Source organism: Petromyzon marinus, chromosome 84 (assembly GCF_048934315.1).
Source record: "Petromyzon marinus isolate PM22_M1 ecotype Great Lakes invasive population chromosome 84, UKy_Petmar_22M1.pri1.0, whole genome shotgun sequence".
Taxonomy (NCBI): Eukaryota; Metazoa; Chordata; class Hyperoartia; order Petromyzontiformes; family Petromyzontidae; genus Petromyzon; species Petromyzon marinus.
Window position 1 is genome coordinate 869,339 of NC_133749.1, and position 22,382 is coordinate 891,720.

Sequence of the window (22,382 nt, forward strand, 5' to 3'; positions counted from 1 at the left end):
GATCGATCATCATCAGCTGGGTCACCGTCTCTATCTACTGCTGGTCTGTTCAGTCTGTGGCCAGCATTGATCGATCATCATCAGCTGTGGCCACCGTCTCTATCCCACTGCTGGAGTGTTGAGTCTGTGGCCAGCATTGATCGATCATCATCAGCTGGGGCACCGTCTCTATCCACTGCTGGAGTGTTGAGTCTGTGGCCAGCATTGATCGATCATCATCAGTTGGGCCACCGTCTCTATCTACTGCTGGCTTGTACCATCTGTGGCCAGCATTGATCGATCATCGTCAGCTGGGCCAGGGTCTCTATCCCACTGCCTGGATTCAAGGACTCACACCCACCACCCACCACCCACCACCACCACCAACCCCACTCACAATCCACAGAGCCACACGGCTCTTCATTCCATCGATGCATCTCTTAGGGTTGTGTCTGGCCTCTCCCCTTAAGACAACCAACACCACCAACACCACTACAATCACCACCACAATCACCACCACCACCACAATCACCACCACCACAATCACCACCACCACAATCACTACCACCACAATCACCACCACCACAATCACCACCACCACAATCACCACCACCACAATCACCACCACAATCACCACCACAATCACCACCACAACCACCACAATCACCACCACAATCACCACCACAATCACCACCACAATCACCACCACAATCACCACCACAATCACCACCACCACAATCACCACCACCACAATCACCACCACCACAATCACCACCACCACAACAACCAACACCACCAACACCACTACAATCACCACCACCACAATCACCACCACAATCACCACCACCACAAACACCACCACCACAATCACCACCACCACAATCACTACCACCACAATCACCACCACCACAATCACCACCACCACAATCACCACCACCACAATCACCACCACAATCACCACCACCACAATCACCACCACAATCACCACCACCACAATCACCACCACCACAATCACCACCACCACAATCACCACCACCACCACAATCACCACTACCACTATCACCACCACAATCACCACCACCACAATCACCACCACCACAACCACGGCCACAATCACCACCACCACAACCACCACAATCACCACCACAATCACAGTCCAGACAACAAATTTGGGCGTTCCATCTCCGCACCGAGTGTCCCAGTCTCACCTCGTCTCCCTCTCACCTCGTCTCTCTCCCACCTCATCTCTCACCTGGTCTCTCACCTCGCCTCTCACTCACCTCGTCTCTCTCACCTCGCCTCTCACTCACCTCGTCTCTCTCACCTCGTCTCTCACCTCGTCTCTCACCTCGTCTCTCACCTCGTCTCTCACCTCGTCTCTCTCTCACCTCGTCTCTCTCCCACCTCGTCTCTCACCTGGTCTCTCACCTCGTCTCTCTCTCACCTCGTCTCTCTCACCTCGTCTCTCCCTCACCTCGTCTCTCTCTCACCTCGTCTCTCTCACCTCGTCTCTCTCACCTCGTCTCTCTCTCACCTCGTCTCTCACCTCGTCTCTCTCCCACCTCGTCTCTCTCCCACCTCGTCTCTCTCCCAACTCGTCTCTCACCTCGTCTCTCTCTCACCTCGTCTCTCTCTCACCTCGTCTCTCTCCCACCTCGTCTCTCTCCCACCTCGTCCCTCTCCCACCTCGTCTCTCTCCCACCTCGTCTCTCTCCCACCTCGTCTCTCTCCCACCTCGTCCCTCTCCCACCTCGTCCCTCCCACCTCGTCTCTCTCTCACCTCGTCTCTCTCCCACCTCGTCTCTCTCTCACCTCATCTCTCACCTCGTCTCCAACCTCGTCTCTCTCACCTCGTCTCTCTCCCACCTCGTCTCTCTCACCTCGTCTCTCCCCCACCTCGTCTCGCTCTCACCTCGTCTCTCTCTCACCTCGTCTCTCTCCCACCTCGTCTCTCTCCCACCTCGTCTCTCTCACCTCGTCTCTCACCCACCTCGTCTCTCTCACCTCGTCTCTCACCCACTCGTCTCTCTCTCACCTCGTCTCTCTCCTCGTCTCTCTCCCACCTCGTCTCTCTCCCACCTCGTCTCTCTCCCATCTCGTCTCTCTCTCACCTCGTCTCTCTCCCACCTCGTCTCTCTCTCACCTCGTCTCTCTCTCACCTCGTCTCTCTCCCACCTCGTCTCTCCCTCACCTCGTCTCTCACCTCGTCTCCCACCTCGTCTCTCACCTCGTCTCTCTCACACCTCGTCTCTCTCCCACCTCGTCTCTCACCTCGTCTCTCACCTCGTCTCTCTCCCACCTCGTCTCTCACCTCGTCTCTCTCACACCCCATCTCTCTCTCACCTCGTCTCTCTCCCACCTCGTTTCTCTCCCACCTCGTCTCTCTCCAACCTCGTCTCTCCCTCACCTCGTCTCTCACCTCGTCTCCCACCTCGTCCCTCTCCCACCTCGTCTCCCACCTCGTCCCTCTCCCACCTCGTCTCTCTCCTCGTCCCTCACCTCGTCTCTCTCACCTCGTCTCTCTCTCACCTCGTCTCTCTCCCACCTCGTCTCTCTCTCACCTCGTCTCTCTCCCACCTCGTCTCTCTCCCACCGCGTCTCTCTCCAACCTCGTCTCTCCCTCACCTCGTCTCTCACCTCGTCTCCCACCTCGTCTCTCTCCCACCTCGTCTCCCACCTCGTCCGTCTCCCACCTCGTCTCTCTCCTCGTCTCTCACCTCGTCTCTCTCACCTCGTCTCTCTCCCACCTCGTCTCTCTCTCACCTCGTCTCTCACCTCGTCTCTCTCCCACCTCGTCTCTCTCCCACCTCGTCTCTCTCCCACCTCGTCTCTCTCCCACCTCGTCTCTCACCTCGTCTCTCTCCCACCTCGTCTCTCTCCCACCTCGTCTCTCTCTCACCTCGTCTCTCTCCCACCTCGTCTCTCTCCCACCTCGTCTCTCACCTCGTCTCTCCCTCACCTCGTCTCTCTCTCACCTCGTCTCTCTCCCACCTCGTCTCTCACCTCGTCTCTCTCACCTCGTCTCTCTCCCACCTCGTATCTCACCTCGTCTCTCTCCCACCTCGTCTCTCTCTCACCTCGTCTCTCACCTCGTCTCTTACCTCGTCTCTCTCTCACCTCGTCTCTCACCTCGTCTCTCTCTCTCACCTCGTCTCTCTCTCTCCCCTCGTCTCTCACCTCGTCTCTCACCTCGTCCCTCTCCAACCTCGTCTCTCACCTCGTCACTCTCCCACCTCGTCTCTCTCCCACCTCGTCTCTCTCCCACCTTGTCTCTCTCACCTCGTCTCTCTCCCACCTCGTCTCTCCCTCACCTCGTCTCTCTCCCACCTCGTCTCTCTCTCACCTCGTCTCTCACCTCGTCTCTCACCTCGTCTCTCACCTCGTCTCTCTCCCACCTCGTCTCTCTCCCACCTCGTCTCTCTCCCACCTCGTCTCTCTCCCACCTCGTCTCTCTCCCACCTCGTCTGTCCCCCACCTCGTCTGTCCCCCACCTCGTCTCTCTCCCACCTCGTCTCTCTCCCACCTCGTCTCTCTCCCACCTCGTCTCTCTCCCACCTCGTCTCTCCCCCACCTCGTCTCTCACCCACCTCGTCTCTCTCTCACCTCGTCTCTCTCTCACCTCGTCTCTCTCCCACCTCGTCTCTCTCCCACCTCGTCTCTCTCCCACCTCGCCTCTCTCACCTCGTCTCTCACTTCGTCTCTCTCCCACCTCGTCTCTCTCCCACCTCGTCTCTCCCTCACCTCGTCTCTCTCCCACCTCGTCTCTCTCTCACCTCGTCTCTCTCTCACCTCGTCTCTCTCCCACCTCGTCTCTCTCCCACCTCGTCTCTCTCCCACCGTCTCTCTTCCACCTCGTCTCTCTATCACCTCGTATCTCTCACCTCGTCTCTCTCCCACCTCGTCTCTCTCACCTCGTCTCTCTCTCACCTCGTCTCTCTCTCACCTCGTCTCTCTCTCACCTCGTCTCTCTCTCACCTCGTTTCTCTCCCACCTCGTTTCTCTCCCACCTCGTCTCTCCCTCACCTCGTCTCTCTCCCACCTCGTCTCTCCCTCACCTCGTCTCTGCCTCACCTCGTCTCTCTCTCACCTCGTCTCTCTCTCACCTCGTTTCTCTCCCACCTCGTTTCTCTCCCACCTCGTCTCTCCCTCACCTCGTCTCTCTCCCACCTCGTCTCTCCCTCACCTCGTCTCTCCCTCACCTCGTCTCTCCCTCACCGCCTCTCTCTCCCACCTCGTCTCTCTCCCACCTCGTCTCACTCTCACCTCGTCTCTTTCCCACCTCGTCTCCCACCTCGTCTCTCTCTCACCTCGTCTCTCTCCCACCTCGTCTCTCTCTGACCTCGTCTCTCTCTCTCTCACCTCGTCTCTCTCATCTCGTCTCTCTCACCTCGTCTCTCCCACCTCGTCTCTCCCACCTCGTCTCTCCCTCACCTCGCCTCTCTCCCACCTCGTCTCTCCCTCACCTCGTCTCTCTCCCACCTCGTCTCTCATCTCGTCTCCCTCCCACCTCGTCTCTCTGTCACCTCGTCTCTGTCACCTCGTCCCTCACCTCGTCTCTCTCCAACCTCGTCTCTCGCTCACCTCGTCTCTCTCCCACCTCGTCTCTCTCCCACCTCGTCTCTCACCTCGTCTCTCTCTCACCTCGTCTCTCACCTCGTCTCTCACCTCGTCTCCCACCTCGTCTTTCACCTAGTCTCTCTCTCACCTCATCTCTCACCTCGTCTCTCTCTCACCTCATCTCTCACCTCATCTCTCACCTCGTCTCTCTCTCACCTCGTCTCTCTCCCACCTCGTCTCTCTCCCACCTCGGCTCTCTCCCACCTCGTCTCTCTCCCACCTCGTCTCTCTCCCACCTCGTCCCTCTCCCACCTCGTCCCTCTCCCACCTCGTCTCTCTCTCACCTCGTCTCTCTCCCACCTCGTCTCTCTCTCACCTCGTCTCTCACCTCGTCTCCAACCTCGTCTCTCTCACCTCGTCTCTCTCTCACCTCGTCTCTCCCCCACCTCGTCTCGCTCTCACCTCGTCTCTCTCTCACCTCGTCTCTCTCCCACCTCGTCTCTCACCCACCTCGTCTCTCTCCCACCTCGTCTCTCTCACCTCGTCTCTCACCCACCTCGTCTCTCTCTCACCTCGTCTCTCACCCACTCGTCTCTCTCACCTCGTCTCTCTCCTCGTCTCTCTCCCACCTCGTCTCTCTCTCACCTCGTCTCTCTCCCACCTCGTCTCTCTCTCACCTCGTCTCTCTCCTCGTCTCTCTCCCACCTCGTCTCTCTCTCACCTCGTCTCTCTCTCACCTCGTCTCTCTCCCACCTCGTCTCTCCCTCACCTCGTCTCTCACCTCGTCTCCCACCTCGTCTCTCACCTCGTCTCTCTCACACCTCGTCTCTCTCCCACCTCGTCTCTCCCTCACCTCGTCTCTCACCTCGTCCCTCACCTCGTCTCTCTCCCACCTCGTCTCTCACCTCGTCTCTCTCACACCCCGTCTCTCTCACCTCGTCTCTCTCCCACCTCGTCTCTCTCCAACCTCGTCTCTCCCTCACCTAGTCTCTCACCTCGTCTCCCACCTCGTCTCTCTCCCACCTCGTCTCCCACCTCGTCCCTCTCCCACCTCGTCTCTCTCCTCGTCCCTCACCTCGTCTCTCTCACCTCGTCTCTCTCTCACCTCGTCTCTCTCCCACCTCGTCTCTCTCTCACCTCGTCTCTCTCCCACCTCGTCTCTCTCCCACCGCGTCTCTCTCCAACCTCGTCTCTCCCTCACCTCGTCTCTCACCTCGTCTCCCACCTCGTCTCTCTCCCACCTCGTCTCCCACCTCGTCCCTCTCCCACCTCGTCTCTCTCCTCGTCTCTCTCCTCGTCTCTCACCTCGTCTCTCTCACCTCGTCTCTCTCCCACCTCGTCTCTCTCTCACCTCGTCTCTCTCCTCGTCTCTCTCCTCATCTCTCACCTCGTCTCTCTCCCACCTCGTCTCTCTCCCACCTCGTCTCTCTCCCACCTCGTCTCTCACCTCGTCTCTCTCCCACCTCGTCTCTCTCCCACCTCGTCTCTCTCTCACCTCGTCTCTCTCTCACCTCGTCTCTCTCCCACCTCGTCTCTCTCCCACCTCGTCTCTCACCTCGTCTCTCTCCCACCTCGTCTCTCACCTCGTCTCTCTCCCACCTCGTATCTCACCTCGTCTCTCTCCCACCTCGTCTCTCTCTCACCTCGTCTCTCACCTCGTCTCTTACCTCGTCTCTCTCTCACCTCGTCTCTCACCTCGTCTCTCTCTCTCACCTCGTCTCTCTCTCTCCCCTCGTCTCTCACCTCGTCTCTCACCTCGTCCCTCTCCAACCTCGTCTCTCACCTCGTCTCTCTCCCACCTCGTCTCTCTCCCACCTCGTCTCTCTCCCACCTTGTCTCTCTCACCTCGTCTCTCTCACCTCGTCTCTCTCCCACCTCGTCTCTCTCCCACCTCGTCTCTCTCCCACCTCGTCTCTCTCACCTCGTCTCCCACCTTGTCTCTCTCACCTCGTCTCTCTCACCTCGTCTCTCTCCCACCTCGTCTCTCTCCCACCTCGTCTCTCTCCCACCTCGTCTCTCTCACCTCGTCTCCCACCTCGTCTCTCTCTCACCTCGTCTCTCTCTCACCTCGTCTCTCTCTCACCTCGTCTCTCTCTCACCTCGTCTCTCTCTCACCTCGTCTCTCACCTCGTCTCTCACCTCGTCTCTCTCCCACCTCGTCTCTCTCCCACCTCGTCTCTCTCCCACCTCGTCTCTCTCCCACCTCGTCTCTCCCCCACCTCGTCTCTCTCCCATCTCGTCTCTCTCCCACCTCGTCTCTCTCCCACCTCGTCTCTCTCCCACCTCGTCTCTCCCCCACCTCGTCTCTCTCTCACCTCGTCTCTCTCCCACCTCGTCTCTCTCCCACCTCGTCTCTCTCCCACCTCGCCTCTCTCACCTCGTCTCTCACTTCGTCTCTCCCCCACCTCGTCTTTCTCCCACCTCGTCTCTCCCTCACCTCGTCTCTCTCCCACCTCGTCTCTCTCTCTCACCTCGTCTCTCTCTCACCTCGTCTCTCTCCCACCTCGTCTCTCTCCCACCTCGTCTCTCTCCCACAGTCTCTCTTCCACCTCGTCTCTCTCTCACCTCGTATCTCTCACCTCGTCTCTCTCTCACCTCGTCTCTCTCTCACCTCGTCTCTCTCTCACCTCGTCTCTCTCTCACCTCGTCTCACTCTCACCTCGTCTCTTTCCCACCTCGTCTCCCACCTCGTCTCTCTCTCACCTCGTCTCTCTCCCACCTCGTCTCTCTCTGACCTCGTCTCTCTCTCTCACCTCGTCTCTCTCACCTCGTCTCTCTCTCACCTCGTCTCTCCCACCTCGTCTCTCCCACCTCGTCTCTCCCTCACCTCGTCTCTCTCCCACCTCGTCTCTCTCCCACCTCGTCTCTCCCTCACCTCGTCTCTCTCCCACCTCGTCTCTCAACTCGTCTCCCTCCCACCTCGTCTCTCTGTCACCTCGTCTCTGTCACCTCGTCCCTCACCTCGTCTCTCTCCAACCTCGTCTCTCGCTCACCTCGTCTCTCTCCCACCTCGTCTCTCACCTCGTCTCTCTCTCACCTCGTCTCTCACCTCGTCTCCCACCTCGTCTTTCACCTAGTCTCTCTCTCACCTCATCTTTCACCTCGTATCTCTCTCACCTCATCTCTCACCTCATCTCTCACCTCGTCTCTCTCTCACCTCATCTCTCACCTCGTCTCTCACCTCATCTCTCTCTCACCTCATCTCTCGCCTCGTCTCTCACCTCGTCTCTCACCTCGTCTCTCAACTCTCACCTCATCTCTAACCTCGTCTCTCTCACCTCATCTCTCACCTCGTCTCTAACCTCGTCTATCACCTCGTCTCTCTCTCACCTCATCTCTCACCTCGTCTCTCTCTCTCACCTCATCTCTCGCCTCATCTCTCGCCTCATCTCTCACCTCGTCTCTCTCACCTCGTCTCTCTCTCTCACACCTCTCACCTCTCTCTCACCTCGTCTCTCTCTCACCTCATCTCTCACCTATCACCTCATCTCTCACCTCATCTCTCACCTCATCTCTCACCTCGTCTCTCTCTCCCTCGCCTCATCTCTCACCTTGTCTCTCTCTCACCTCATCTCTCACCTCGTCTCTCTCTCACCTCATCTCTCACCTATCACCTCATCTCTCGCCTTATCTCTCACCTCGTCTCTATCTCTCTCTCTCACCTCATCTCTGACCTCATCTCTCACCTCGTCTCTCTCTCTCACCTCATCTCTCGCCTCATCTCTCACCTCGTCTCTCTCTCTCTCACCTCATCTCTCACCTCGTCTATCACCTCGTCTCTCTCTCACCTCATCTCTCACCTCGTCTCTCTCTCACCTCATCTCTCACCTCGTCTCTCTCTCTCACCTCATCTCTCGCCTCATCTCTCTCACCTCATCTCTCACCTCATCTCTCACCTCATCTCTCACCTCGTCTCTCCCTCTCACCTCATCTCTCGCCTCATCTCTCACCTCGTCTCTCTCTCACCTCATCTCTCACCTCATCTCTCTCTCACCTCATCTCTCATCTCGTCTCTCTCTCACCTCATCTCTCACCTCTCACCTCATCTCTCACCTCATCCCTCACCTCATCCCTCACCTCATCTCTCACCTCATCTCTCACCTCTCACCTCATCTCTCACCTCATCCCTCACCTCATCCCTCACCTCATCTCTCACCTCATCTCTCACCTCGTCTCTCTCTCTCGCCTCATCTCTCACCTCGTCTCTCTCTCTCACCTCATCTCTCACCTCATCTCTCACCTCGTCTCTCTCTCACCTCATCTCTCACCTCGTCTCTCCTCACCTCGTCTCTCTCACCTTGTCTCTCTCTCACCTCATCTCTCGCCTCATCTCTCGCCTCATCTCTCTCTCACCTCATCTCTCACCTCATCTCTCACCTCATCTCTCACCTCGTCTCTCTCTCTCTCGCCTCATCTCTCACCTCGTCTCTCTCTCACCTCATCTCTCACCTCGTCTCTCTCTCTCTCACCTCATCTCTCGCCTCATCTCTCACCTCGTCTCTCTCTCTCACCTCATCTCTCGCCTCATCTCTCACCTCGTCTCTATCTCTCTCTCACCTCATCTCTCTCACCTCATCTCTCGCCTCGTCTCTCTCTCACCTCATCTCTCACCTCTCACCTCATCTCTCACCTCATCCCTCACCTCATCTCTCACCTCATCTCTCACCTCATCTCTCACCTCGTCTCTCTCTCTCGCCTCATCTCTCACCTCGTCTCTCTCTCTCTCACCTCATCTCTCGCCTCATCTCTCACCTCGTCTCTCTCTCTCTCACCTCATCTCTCGCCTCATCTCTCACCTCGTCTCTCTCTCACCTCATCTCTCACCTCGTCTCTCTCACCTCGTCTCTCTCACCTCGTCTCTCTCTCACCTCGTCTCTCTCTCACCTCGTCTCTCACCCACCTCGTCTCTCTCCCACCTCGTCTCTCACCTCGTCTCTCTCCCATCTCGTCTCTCTCCCACCTCGTCTATCACCTCGTCTCTCTCACCTCGTCTCTCTCCCACCTCGTCTATCACCTCGTCTCTCTCTCACCTCGTCTCTCTCCCACCTCGTTTCCCACCTCGTCCCTCTCCCACCTCGTCTCTCTCTCCCCTCGTCCCTCTCCCACCTCGTCTCTCACCTTGTCTCTCTCTCACCTCGTCTCTCTCTCACCTCGTCTCTCTCTCTCACCTCGTCTCTCCCCTCATCTCTCTCACCTCATCTCTCACCTCGTCTCTCTCTCACCTCATCTCTCACCTCGTCTCTCTCTCACCTCATCTCTCGCCTCGTCTCTCACCTCGTCTCTCTCTCAAGTCAGCTCTCGCCTCACCTCTCACCTCGTCTCTCTCTCCCACCTCATCTCTCACCTCGTCTCCCTCTCACCTCATCTCTCGCCTCGTCTCTCACCTCGTCTCTCACCTCGTCTCTCACCTCGTCTCTCACCTCGTCTCTCAACTCTCACCTCATCTCTAACCTCGTCTCTCTCTCACCTCATCTCTCTCACCTCATCTCTCACCTCATCTCTCACCTCGTCTATCACCTCGTCTCTCTCTCACCTCATCTCTCTCTCACCTCATCTCTCACCTCATCTCTCGCCTCATCTCTCACCTCGTCTCTCTCTCTCTCTCGCCTCATCTCTCACCTTGTCTCTCTCTCTCTGACCTCATCTCTCACCTCGTCTCTCTCTCACCTCATCTCTCACCTCGTCTCTATCTCTCTCTCACCTCATCTCTGACCTCATCTCTCACCTCATCTCTCGCCTCATCTCTCACCTCGTCTCTCTCTCTCACCTCATCTCTCACCTCGTCTCTAACCTCGTCTATCACCTCGTCCCTCTCTCACCTCATCTCTCACCTCGTCTCTCTCACCTCATCTCTCACCTCGTCTCTCACCTCATCTCTCGCCTCATCTCTCTCTCACCTCATCTCTCACCTCATCTCTCGCCTCATCTCTCACCTCGTCTCTCACCTCATCTCTCGCCTCATCTCTCACCTCGTCTCTCTCACCTCATCTCTCACCTCATCTCTCTCTCACCTCTCACCTCATCTCTCTCTCACCTCATCTCTCACCTCTCACCTCATCTCTCACCTCATCCCTTACCTCATCTCTCACCTCATCTCTCACCTCATCTCTCACCTCGTCTCTCTCTCGCCTCATCTCTCACCTCGTCTCTCTCTCACCTCATCTCTCACCTCATCTCTCACCTCATCTCTCACCTCTCACCTCATCTCTCACCTCACCTCTCGCCTCATCTCTCACCTCGTCTCTCTCTCGCCTCATCTCTCGCCTCATCTCTCACCTCATCTCTCACCTCATCTCTCACCTCATCTCTCACCTCGTCTCTCTCTCTCTCGCCTCATCTCTCACCTCGTCTCTCTCTCACCTCATCTCTCTCTCTCACCTCATCTCTCGCCTCATCTCTCACCTAGTCTCTCTCTCACCTCATCTCTCGCCACATCTCTCACCTCATCTCTATCTCTCTCTCACCTCATCTCTCACCTCATCTCTCACCTCGTCTCTCTCTCACCTCATCGCTCACCTCTCACCTCATCTCTATCTTTCTCACCTCATCTCTCACCTCGTCTCTCTCGCCTCATCTCTCACCTCGTCTCTCTCTCTCACCTCATCTCTCGCCTCATCTCTCACCTCGTCTCTCTCTCTCACCTCATCTCTCGCCTCATCTCTCACCTCGTCTCTCTCTCACCTCGTCTCTCTCTCACCTCGTCTCTCACCCACCTCGTCTCTCACCTCGTCTCTCTCCCACCTCGTCTCTCTCCCACCTCGTCTATCACCTCGTCTCTCTCACCTCGTCTCTCTCCCACCTCGTCTATCACCTCGTCTCTCTCTCACCTCGTCTCTCTCTCACCTCGTCTCTCTCCCACCTCGTCTCCCACCTCGTCCCTCTCCCACCTCGTCTCTCTCTCCCCTCGTCTCTCTCCCACCTCGTCTCTCACCTTGTCTCTCTCTCACCTCGTCTCTCTCTCACCTCGTCTCTCTCACCTCGTCTCTCTCACCTCGTCTCTCCCCTCGTCTCTCTCACCTCATCTCTCACCTCGTCTCTCTCTCACCTCATCTCTCACCTCGTCTCTCTCTCACTTCATCTCTCGCCTCGTCTCTCACCTCGTCTCTCTCTCAAGTCAGCTCTCGCCTCACCTCTCACCTCGTCTCTCTCTCTCACCTCATCTCTCTCCCACCTCATCTCTCACCTCGTCTCTCTCTCACCTCATCTCTCGCCTCGTCTCTCACCTCGTCTCTCACCTCGTCTCTCACCTCGTCTCTCAACTCTCACCTCATCTCTAACCTCGTCTCTAACCTCATCTCTCTCACCTCATCTCTCACCTCATCTCTCACCTCGTCTCTAACCTCGTCTATCACCTCGTCTCTCTCTCACCTCATCTCTCACCTCATCTCTCTCTCACCTCATCTCTCACCTCATCTCTCGCCTCATCTCTCACCTCGTCTCTCTCTCACCTCATCTCTCGCCTCATCTCTCGCCTCATCTCTCACCTCGTCTCTATCTCTCTCACCTCATCTCTCACCTCATCTCTCTCTCACCTCATCTCTCACCTCGTCTCTCTCTCACCTCATCTCTCACCTATCACCTCATCTCTCACCTCATCTCTCACCTCGTCTTTCTCTCTCACCTCATCTCTCACCTCATCTCTCACCTCATCTCTCGCCTCGTCTCTCACCTCGTTTCTCTCTCTCAAGTCATCTCTCGCCTCATCTCTCACCTCGTCTCTATCTCTCTCTCACCTCATCTCTCACCTCTCACCTCATCTCTAACCTCATCTCTCACCTCGTCTCTCTCTCTCTCGCCTCATCTCTCACCTCGTTTCTCTCACCTAATCCCTCGCCTCATCTCTCACCTCATCTCTCTCTCACCTCATCTCTCACCTCGTCTCTCGCCTCATCTCTCTCTCTCACCTCATCTCTCACCTCGTCTCTCTCACCTCATCTCTCACCTCATCTCTCACCTCATCTCTCTCTCACCTCTCACCTCATCTCTCACCTCGTCTCTCTCTCACCTCATCTCTCACCTCATCTCTCACCTCATCCCTCACCTCATTTCTCACCTCATCTCTCACCTCATCTCTCACCTCTCACCTCATCTCTCACCTCATCCCTCACCTCATCCATCACCTCATCTCTCACCTCATCTCTCACCTCATCTCTCACCTCATCTCTCACCTCATCTCTCACCTCGTCTCTCTCCCTCGCCTCATTTCTCACCTCGTCTCTCTCTCTCACCTCATCTCTCGCCTCATCTCTCACCTCGTCTCTCCCTCTCACCTCATCTCTCGCCTCATCTCTCACCTCGTCTCTCTCTCACCTCATCTCTCACCTCATCTCTCACCTCGTCTCTCTCTCTCACCTCATCTCTCGCCTCATCTCTCACCTCGTCTCTCTCTCACCTCATCTCTCGCCTCGTCTCTCACCTCGTCTCTCTCTCTCTCAAGTCATCTCTCGCCTCATCTCTCACCTCGTCTCTCTCTCTCTCTCACCTCATCTCTAACCTCGTCTCTCTCTCTCGCCTCATCTCTTACCTCGTCTCTCTCTCACCTCGTCTCTCTCTCACCTCATCTCTCACCTCGTCTCTCATCTCGTCTCTCATCTCGTCTCTCACCTCGTCTCTCACCTCGTCTCTCTCTCTCTCGCCTCAACTCTCACCTCGTCTCTCTCTCACCTCATCTCTCGCCTCATCTCTCACCTCGTCTCTCTCTCTCTCACCTCATCTCTCACCTAATCTCTCACCTCTCACCTCATCTCTCACCTCGTCTCTCACCTCGTCTCTCACCTCCTCTCTCACCTCGTCTCTCTCTCACCTCATCTCTCGCCTAATCTCTAACCTCGCCTCTCACCTCGTCTCTCTCTCTCGCCTCATCTCTCACCTCGTCTCTCTCTCACCTCATCTCTCGCCTCATCTCTCACCTCGTCTCTCTCTCACCTCATCTTTCACCTCATCTCTCACCTCATATCTCACCTCGTCTCTCTCTCGCCTCAAGTCTCACCTCGTCTCTCTCACCTCATCTCTCGCCTCATCTCTCACCTCGTCTCTTTCTCACCTCATCGCTCACCTCGTCTCTCTCTCACCTCATCTCTCACCTCGTCTCTCTCTCACCTCATCTCTCACCTCGTCTCTCTCTCACCTCATCTCTCACCTCGTCTCTCTCTCTCACCTCATCTCTCACCTCATCTCTAACCTCGTCTCTCACCTCGTCTCTCTCTCTCTCGCCCATCTCTCGCCTCATCTCTCACCTCGTCTCTCTCACCTCCTCTCTCACCTCTCACCTCATCTCTCACCTCGTCTCTCACCTCGTCTCTCCCTCTCACCTCATCCCTCGCCTCATATCTCACCTCGTCTCTCTCTCACCTCATCTCTCACCTCTCACCTCATCTCTCACCTCGTCTCTCACCTCGTCTCTCTCTCGCCTCATCTCTCACCTCGTCTCTCTCCCACCTCATCACTCGCCTCATCTCTCACCTCGTCTCACTCTCTCACCTCATCTCTCACCTCTCACCTCATCTCTCACCTCGTCTCTCTCTCTCTCGCCTCATCTCTCACCTCGTCTCTCTCTCACCTCACCTCTCGCCTCATCTCTCACCTCGTCTCTATCTTTCTCACCTCATCTCTCGCCTCATCTCTCACCTCGTCTCTCTCTCACCTCATCTCTCACCTCATCTCTCTCTCACCTCATCTCTCGCCTCATCTCTCACGCGAAGACGAAGAAGAGAGTGGGTGGCGACCGGTACGAACTTGCCGGGCTTGAGGCGACTTCCCGCAGGCATCGTAACCCACCCACCCGCCTCACCTAGATCGCATGCCGCTTTTGCGTCGCGATTAGCGGCAGGAGCCTGCGGCCTAGGCGACCCCCCCCCACAACCCCGATCGCCTCTCTCACCACTCTCTCTCATCTCACCGCTCGCTCGCTCACCTCATCTCTCTCACCTCTCTCTCCCTCTCATGTCACCTCTCTCACCTCTTTCTCATCTCTCTCATCATCATCTCTCTCTCCTATATCTCTCATCTCCGACCAACAGCGCCTCTCGGAATGTCCCGCACCACCACCACCAACCCCACCACCACCACCAACCCCACCACCACCACCACCAACCCCACCACCAACCCCACCACCACCACCACCAACCCCACCACCACCACCACCAACCCCACCACCACCAACCCCACCACCACCACCAACCCCACCACCACCAACCCCACCAACCCCACCACCACCAACCCCACCACCACCAACCCCACCACCACCAACACCACCACCACCACCAACCCCACCACCACCAACCCCACCACCACCAACCCCACCACCACCAACCCCACCACCACCAACCCCACCACCACCACCACCAACCCCACCACCACCACCACCAACCCCACCACCACCACCAACCCCACCACCACCACCACCAACCCCACCACCACCACCCCGGCATTACTCACGCGAAGACGAAGAAAAGCGTCGTGGCGCCCACGAGCAGGGTCGTGGCGGTGGCGACCGGTACGAACTTGCCGGGCTTGAGGCGACTTCCCGCAGGCATCGTACCCACCCACCCGCCTCACCTAGATCGCATGCCGCTTTCGCGTCGCGATTCGCGGCAGAAGCCTGCGGCCTAGGCTACCCCCCCCCCTCCTCCCACCACCACCACCACCACCTCTCCTACACCGTCTAGGCCGGCCTCGCTGTGGTAGGAGACGGAGGGATATTTAAACAAATTAACAAGAACGGGGAGGGCGGGCAGAGGGAGATTCTCGTAAAAGAAGCGAACGTATGTTGAGGTGGTGTAGTTTGTTATAATTGGTGAGAGGGAGAGAGGCAGAGGGGGGAATTTTGGCGAGGCGGTGGAGGCGAGGAAGCTTCAGCGGAGACGGCAGGGGAGGAGGTAGGAGGAGCTATGGTTGACAAGCGTCTGCGTGTGTGTATGTGTGTCAGTGTGTGTCTGTGTGTGTGTCAGTGTGTGTATGTGTGTGTGTGTCTGTGTGTCATTGTGTGTCAGTGTGTGTCTGTGTGTCAGTGTGTGTATGTGTGTGTATGTGTGTGTGCGTATGTATGTGTGTGTCAGTGTGTGTCTGTGTGTAAGTGTGTGTGTCAGTGTGTGTATGTGTGTGTGTCAGTGTGTGTCTGTGTGTATGTACGCGTGTGTCAGTGTGTGTCTGTGTGTTTATGTGTGTCTGTGCGTACGTGTGTGTATGTATGTGTGTGTCAGTGTATGTCTGTGTGTATGTGTGTATGTATGTTTGTCAGTGTGTGTGTGTCAGTGTGTGTCAGTGTTTGTCTGTATGTGTGTATGTGTATCTGTGTGTATGTGTGTGCGTATGTATGTGTGTGTCAGTGTGTGTCTGTGTGTCAGTGTGTGTGTGTGTATGTACGCGTGTGTCAGTGTGTGTCTGTGTGTGTATGTGTGTATGTATGTGTGTGTCAGTGTGTGTCTGTGTGTGTGTGTCAGTGTGTGTATGTGTGTCAGTGTGTGTCTGTGTGTATGTACGCGTGTGTCAGTGTGTGTCTGTGTGTTTATGTGTGTCTGTGCGTACGTGTGTGTATGCATGTGTGTGTCAGTGTGTGTCTGTGTGTATGTGTGTATGTATGTTTGTCAGTGTGTGTGTGTCAGTGTGTGTCAGTGTTTGTCTGTGTGTGTGTATGTGTATCTGTGTGTGTATGTGTGTATGTATGTGTGTGTCAGTGTGTGTCTGTGTGTATGTGTGTGTATGTATGTGTGTCAGTGTGTGTGTGTGTCTGTGTGTATGTGTGTGTATGTATGTGTGTCAGTGTGTGTCTGTGTGTGTGTCAGTGTGTGTCAGTGTTTGTCTGTGTGTATGTGTATCTGTGTGTATGTGTGTGTGCGTATGTATGTTGGTGTCAGTGTGTGTCTGTGTGTATGTGTGTATGTATGTGTGTGTATGTATGTGTGTGTCAGTGTGTGTCTGTGTGTATGTGTGTGTATGTATGTGTGTCAGTGTGTGTATGTGTGTCTGTGTGCCAGTGTGTGTCTGTGTGTGTGTATGTGTATGTGCGTATGTATGTGTGTGTCAGTGTGTCTGTGTGTGTATGTATGTCTGTGTGTGCGTATGTATGTCTGTGTGTATGTGTGTGTATGTATGTGTGTGTCAGTGTGTGTGTGTCAGTGTGTGTGTGTCAGTGTGTGTGTATGTGTGTCTGTGTCAGTGTGTGTGTATGTGTGTCTGTGTGTGTGTATGTGTGTGTGTCAGTGTGTGTATGTATGTGTGTGCCTGTGTGTCTGTGTGTGTGTCTGTGTGTGTATTTGTGTCTTTGTGTGTATGTATTTGTGTGTCAGTGTGTGTGTCTGTGTGTGTGATAGTGTGTGTCTGTGTGTGTGTATGTGTGTGTGTCTGTGTGTGTGTGTCTGTGTGTGCGTCAGTGTGTATGTGTCAGTGTGTGTCTGTGTGTGTGTATGTGTGTGTGTCTGTGTGTGTGTGTGTGTCTGTGCGTCAGTGTGTGCGTCAGTGTGTGTCAGTGTGTATGTGTCAGTGTGTGTCTGTGTGTGTCAGTGTGTGTCAGTGTGTGTGTGGTGTGTCTGTGTGTGTGTGTCGAGCGGCAATATCTTTTCATCGGTTGCGTAACGCTGTGTGGAAGCTACCTGGTCTGTCGCTCCGCACTAAGCTTCAGGTGTTCTAGGCCACGGTCATTCCCTCCCTTCTTTACGCTTGCGAAACATGGACCCCCCTAATGGAACATCTTCGCCGGTTAGAAACATTTAGGCTGGCCTGCCTACGATCCATCCTGGGTTTAACCAGGCTGGATTGTGTGAGGAGCTCACAAATCTTTGAAAGATCTGGGCAAGGTCCCATGGGTGAGCTCCTCCGGCAGGCAAGGCTGCGATGGCTGGGTCATGTAGCCCGCATGCCCAGCCACCGCGTGCCGAAACAGCTTTTGTTCGGCCGGATTGAGGGGGCTAAGCGGGCGCGGCACGGGCTAGAGAAGAGATGAAGTGATGTGGTACAGGAGGACGTGGAGCTGAGTGGACTTGCCGATGACTGGTACCAGCGGTGTCAAGATCGGCCTCTGTGGAGGAGGCTCGTGAAGGACGCTACTGGGCAGTTGGAGGCAGTCGCCCTCCAACAACAACGGAAGGCGGAGGAGCAACGCTCACAACACCGAGCGGAGCGCCGGGTGGCTAAAGCACAGCAGGTTGGCACAGTAAGGGGCACAGGTGGTGCATCAGCCAGTCATCTCAGTCAGTCGACCGGTGGCACCTGCTGGGTCTGCCCCTTGACCTCCTGCCAGCGGGCGTTCGACACTTCACGTGGCCTCAAGGTGCACATGGCCTGGCACAAGCGTCGTGGTGACGTCACCGCCACTTAGTGGCGAATGGCGGTTGTTGTTGTGTCTGTATGTAAATGTACGTGTGTCTGTGTGATAATCTGTGTCAGTGTGTATGTGTGATAGTGTGTGCCTGTGTGTCTGTATGAGAATCTGTATGTCAGTGTGTATGTGTGTGTCTGTGTGAAAATCTGTGTCAGTGTGTATGTGTGTGATAGTGTGTTTGTCTGTGTGAGAATCTGTGTGTCTGTGTGAGAATCTGTGTGTCTGTGTGTGTGTCTGTGTGAGAATCTGTGTGTCTGTGTGTGTCTGTCTGTGTGTCTGTATGAGTGTCTGTGCGTGTGTCTGTGTGCGTAGTGTAGCGGTTAGCGCGCTGCGCTACGAACCTGGCGACCCGGGTTCGATTCCCGCTCACGGCCAACACCAGTGACCATTATCTGAACCGGTCCCGGGCCTCCCCTAGGTCGACTCAGCCTCAAATGAGTACCTGGTGCGGTGTGTTAACATCGCCACTGGGAGACAAAGGCGGTCGGGCGTGGTGCTGGCCACCCACCCCCTCGTGTGCCGTCTTCATAGGTGCTCGCTAACAGCACTTGCCCCTACAGCCTGTTAAGGCTATTCAGGGGATTTTTGTCTTTGTGTGTATATGTGTGAGTGTATGGATCTTTGTGTGAGTCTATGGATCTCTGTGTGAGTGAGTCTATTGATCTCTGTGTGAGTCTATGGACCTCTGTGTGAGTCTATGGACCTCTGTGTGAGTCTATGGACCTCTGTGTGAGTCTATGGACCTCTGTGTGAGTCTATGGACCTCTGTGTGAGTCTATGGATCTCTGTGTGAGTCTATGGATCTCTGTGTGAGTCTATGGATCTCTGTGTGAGTGAGTCTATGGGTCTCTGTGTGAGTCTATGGGTCTATGGGTGTATGGGTCTCTGTGTGAGTCTACGGCTCTCTGTGTGAGTCTATGGATCTCTGTGTGAGTCTGTAGATCTCTGTGTGAGTCTATGGATCTCTGTGTGAGTCTCTGGATCTCTGTGTGAGTGAGTCTATTGATCTCTGTGTGAGTCTATAGATCTCTGTGTGAGTCTATGGATCTCTGTGTGAGTGAGTCTATGGGTCTCTGTGTGAGTGAGTCTTTGGATCTCTGTGTAAGTCTATGGAACTCTGTGTGAGTCTATGGATCTCTGTGTGAGTCTATGGATCTCTGTGTGAGTCTATGGGTCTGTGTGAGTGAGTCTATGGATCTCTGTGTGAGTCTATGGGTCTCTGTGTGAGTCTATGGAGCTCTGTGTGAGTCTATGGCTCTCTGTGTGAGTCTATGGGTGTATGGGTCTCTGTGTGAGTCTATGGATCTCTGTGTCAGTCTATGGAACTCTTAGTTAGTCTATAGGGAGTGTTGTTACACAGGGTGGCCCAGAAGTCAGGACACATAGGGGGTGACGTCATACAGGGTGGCCCAGAAGTCAGGACACATAGGGGGTGTTGTTATACAGGGTGGCCCAGAAGTCAGGACACATAGGGGGTGACGTCATACAGGGTGGCCCACAAGTCAGGACACATAGGGGGTGTTGTTGTACGGGGTGGCCCAGAAGTCAGGACACATAGGGAGTGTTGTACGGAGTGGCCCAGAAGTCAGGACACATAGGGGGTGACGTCATACAGGGTGGCCCAGAAGTCAGGACACATAGGGGGTGACGTCATACAGGGTGGCCCAGAAGTCAAGACACATAGGGGGTGACGTCATACAGGGTGGCCCACAAGTCAGGACACAGTGGGGTGACGTCATATCTGGTGGCCCAGAAGTCAGGACACATAGGGGGTGACGTCCTACAGGGTGGCCCACAAGTCAGGACACATAGGGGGTGACGTCATACAGGGTGGCCCACAAGTCAGGACACATAGGGGGTGTCGTTACACAGGGTGGCCCAGAAGTCAGGACACATAGGGGGTGTCTTCATACAGGGTGGCCCAGAAGTCAGGACACACAGGGGGTGACGTCATACAGGGTGGCCCAGAAGTCAGGACACATAGGGGGTGACGTCACACAGGGTGGCCCAGAAATCAGGACACATAGGGGATGACGTCATACAGGGTGGCCCAGAAGTCAGGACACATAGGGGGTGTTGTTATACAGGGTGGCCCACAAGTCAGGACACATAGGGGGTGACGTCACAAAGGGTGGCCCAGAAGTCAGGACACATAGGGGGTGACGTCATAGAGGGTGGCCCAGAAGTCAGGACACAGGGGGTGACGTCATACAGGGTGGCCCAGAAGTCAGGACACATAGGGCGTGACGTCATACAGGGTGGCTCACAAGTCAGGACACATAGGGGGTGACGTCATACAGGGTGGCCCAGAAGTCAGGACACATAGGGGGTGACGTCATACAGGGTGGCCCAGAAGTCAGGACACATAGGGGGTGACGTCACACAGGGTGGCCCAGAAGTCAGGACACATAGGGGATGACGTCATACAGGGTGGCCCAGAAGTCAGGACACATAGGGGGTGTTGTTATACAGGGTGGCCCACAAGTCAGGACACATAGGGGGTGACGTCACACAGGGTGGCCCAGAAGTCAGGACACATAGGGGGTGACGTCATACAGGGTGGCCCAGAAGTCAGGACACATAGGGGGTGACGTCACACAGGGTGGCCCACAAGTCAGGACACATATGGGGTGACGTCATACAGGGTGGCCCAGAATTCAGGACACATAGGGGGTGACGTCGTACAGGGTGGCCCAGAAGTCAAGACACATAGGGGGGTGACGTCATACAGGGTGGCCCAGAAGTCAGGACACAGGGGGTGACGTCATACAGGGTGGCCCAGAAGTCAGGACACATAGGGCGTGACGTCATACAGGGTGGCTCACAAGTCAGGACACATAGGGGGTGACGTCATACAGGGTGGCCCAGAAGTCAGGACACATAGGGGGTGACGTCATACAGGGTGGCCCAGAAGTCAAGAAACATAGGGGGGTGACGTCATACAGGGTGGCCCAGAAGTCAGGACACAGGGGGTGACGTCATACAGGGTGGCCCAGAAGTCAGGACACATAGGGCGTGACGTCATACAGGGTGGCTCACAAGTCAGGACACATAGGGGGTGACGTCATACAGGGTGGCTCACAAGTCAGGACACATAGGGGGTGACGTCATACAGGGTGGCCCAGAAGTCAGGACACATAGGGGGTGACGTCATACAGGGTGGCCCAGAAGTCAGGACACATAGGGGGTGTTGTTATACAGGGTGGCCCACAAGTCAGGACACATAGGGGGTGACGTCACACAGGGTGGCCCAGAAGTCAGGACACATAGGGGGTGACGTCATACAGGGTGGCCCAGTAGTCAGGACACATAGGGGGGTGACGTCATACAGGGTGGCCCAGAAGTCAGGACACATATGGGGTGACGTCATACAGGGTGGCCCAGAATTCAGGACACATAGGGGGTGACGTCATACAGGGTGGCCCAGAAGTCAAGACACATAGGGGGTGACGTCATACAGGGTGGCCCAGAAGTCAGGACACAGGGGGTGACGTCATACAGGGTGGCCCAGAAGTCAGGACACATAGGGCGTGACGTCATACAGGGTGGCTCACAAGTCAGGACACATAGGGGGTGACGTCATACAGGGTGGCCCAGAAGTCAGGACACATAGGGGGTGACGTCATACAGGGTGGCCCAGAAGTCAGGACACATAGGGGGTGACGTCACACAGGGTGGCCCAGAAGTCAGGACACATAGGGGATGACGTCATACAGGGTGGCCCAGAAGTCAGGACACATAGGGGGTGACGTCACACAGGGTGGCCCAGAAGTCAGGACACATAGGGGGTGACGTCATACAGGGTGGCTCACAAGTCAGGACACATAGGGGATGACGTCACACAGGGTGGCCCAGAAGTCAGGACACATAGGGGGGTGACGTTACACAGGGTGGCCCAGAAGTCAGGACACATAGGGGGTGTCGCTATACAGGCTGGCCCAGAAGTCAGGACACAGGGGGTATTGTTATACTTTAAATAGTTATATAAGTGATATAACTTTCTTATACTTTGCACTCCGATCATGTTTTTGGTTTTGTTTGTTGTTGTTGTTGTAGCGTTCTGACCCACCACTTCTGCACATCTCCGAATAAGAGCGATATAGCTTCAAGGATTCCTGCAGTATAATTACAGATTCTGATTCAGAATATTCCCCCTGAGAAAGATGGCTACCTGTTTTGTGTCTTCGGAGATCAAATTCTCCCGAGTAAGATGGACGCCTGTTCCGTTTGGGTGATTGGAGGTCAAATTCTCCCTGAGTAAGATGGCCGCCTGTTTGGGTGATCGGAGGTCAAATTTCCCCATAGTAAGATGGCCGCCAGCTTTGAGTGGTCGAGAGGTCAAATTACTCCCTGAGACAGATAGCCGCCAGTTTGGGTGATTGAGAGGTCAAATACCCCCTGAGTAAGATGGCCGCCTGTTTGGGTGGTCGAGAGGTCAAATAACCCCTGAGTAAGATGGCCGCCTGTTTGGGTGGTCGAGAGGTCAAATAACCCCCTGAGTAATAAAGTATTAAAGCTTTCGTGACTG

The 22,382-nt window shown here is 55.6% G+C and overlaps 1 protein-coding gene and 1 long non-coding RNA gene across 2 annotated transcripts in view; both read right to left on the reverse strand.

Moving 5' to 3' along the window:
- The window catches only part of LOC116936857 (uncharacterized), a 69,920-nt gene extending 54,433 nt beyond the window's left edge, over positions 1–15,487 (reverse strand). Inside the window, exon 1 of the mRNA XM_076057698.1 lies at positions 14,974–15,487. Coding sequence (XP_075913813.1) covers positions 14,974–15,071 — 98 coding nt within the window. The 5' untranslated portion in view covers positions 15,072–15,487. The remainder of the gene's footprint in view (positions 1–14,973) is intronic.
- Positions 7,256–14,221, reverse strand: LOC142907850 (uncharacterized). Its single transcript, XR_012931289.1, has 2 exons — positions 10,506–14,221; positions 7,256–10,445 (listed from the first exon to the last, which is right to left on the reverse strand). It is a non-coding gene; the product is annotated as an uncharacterized LOC142907850 (long non-coding RNA).
- Positions 15,488–22,382: the final 6,895 nt, after the last annotated feature.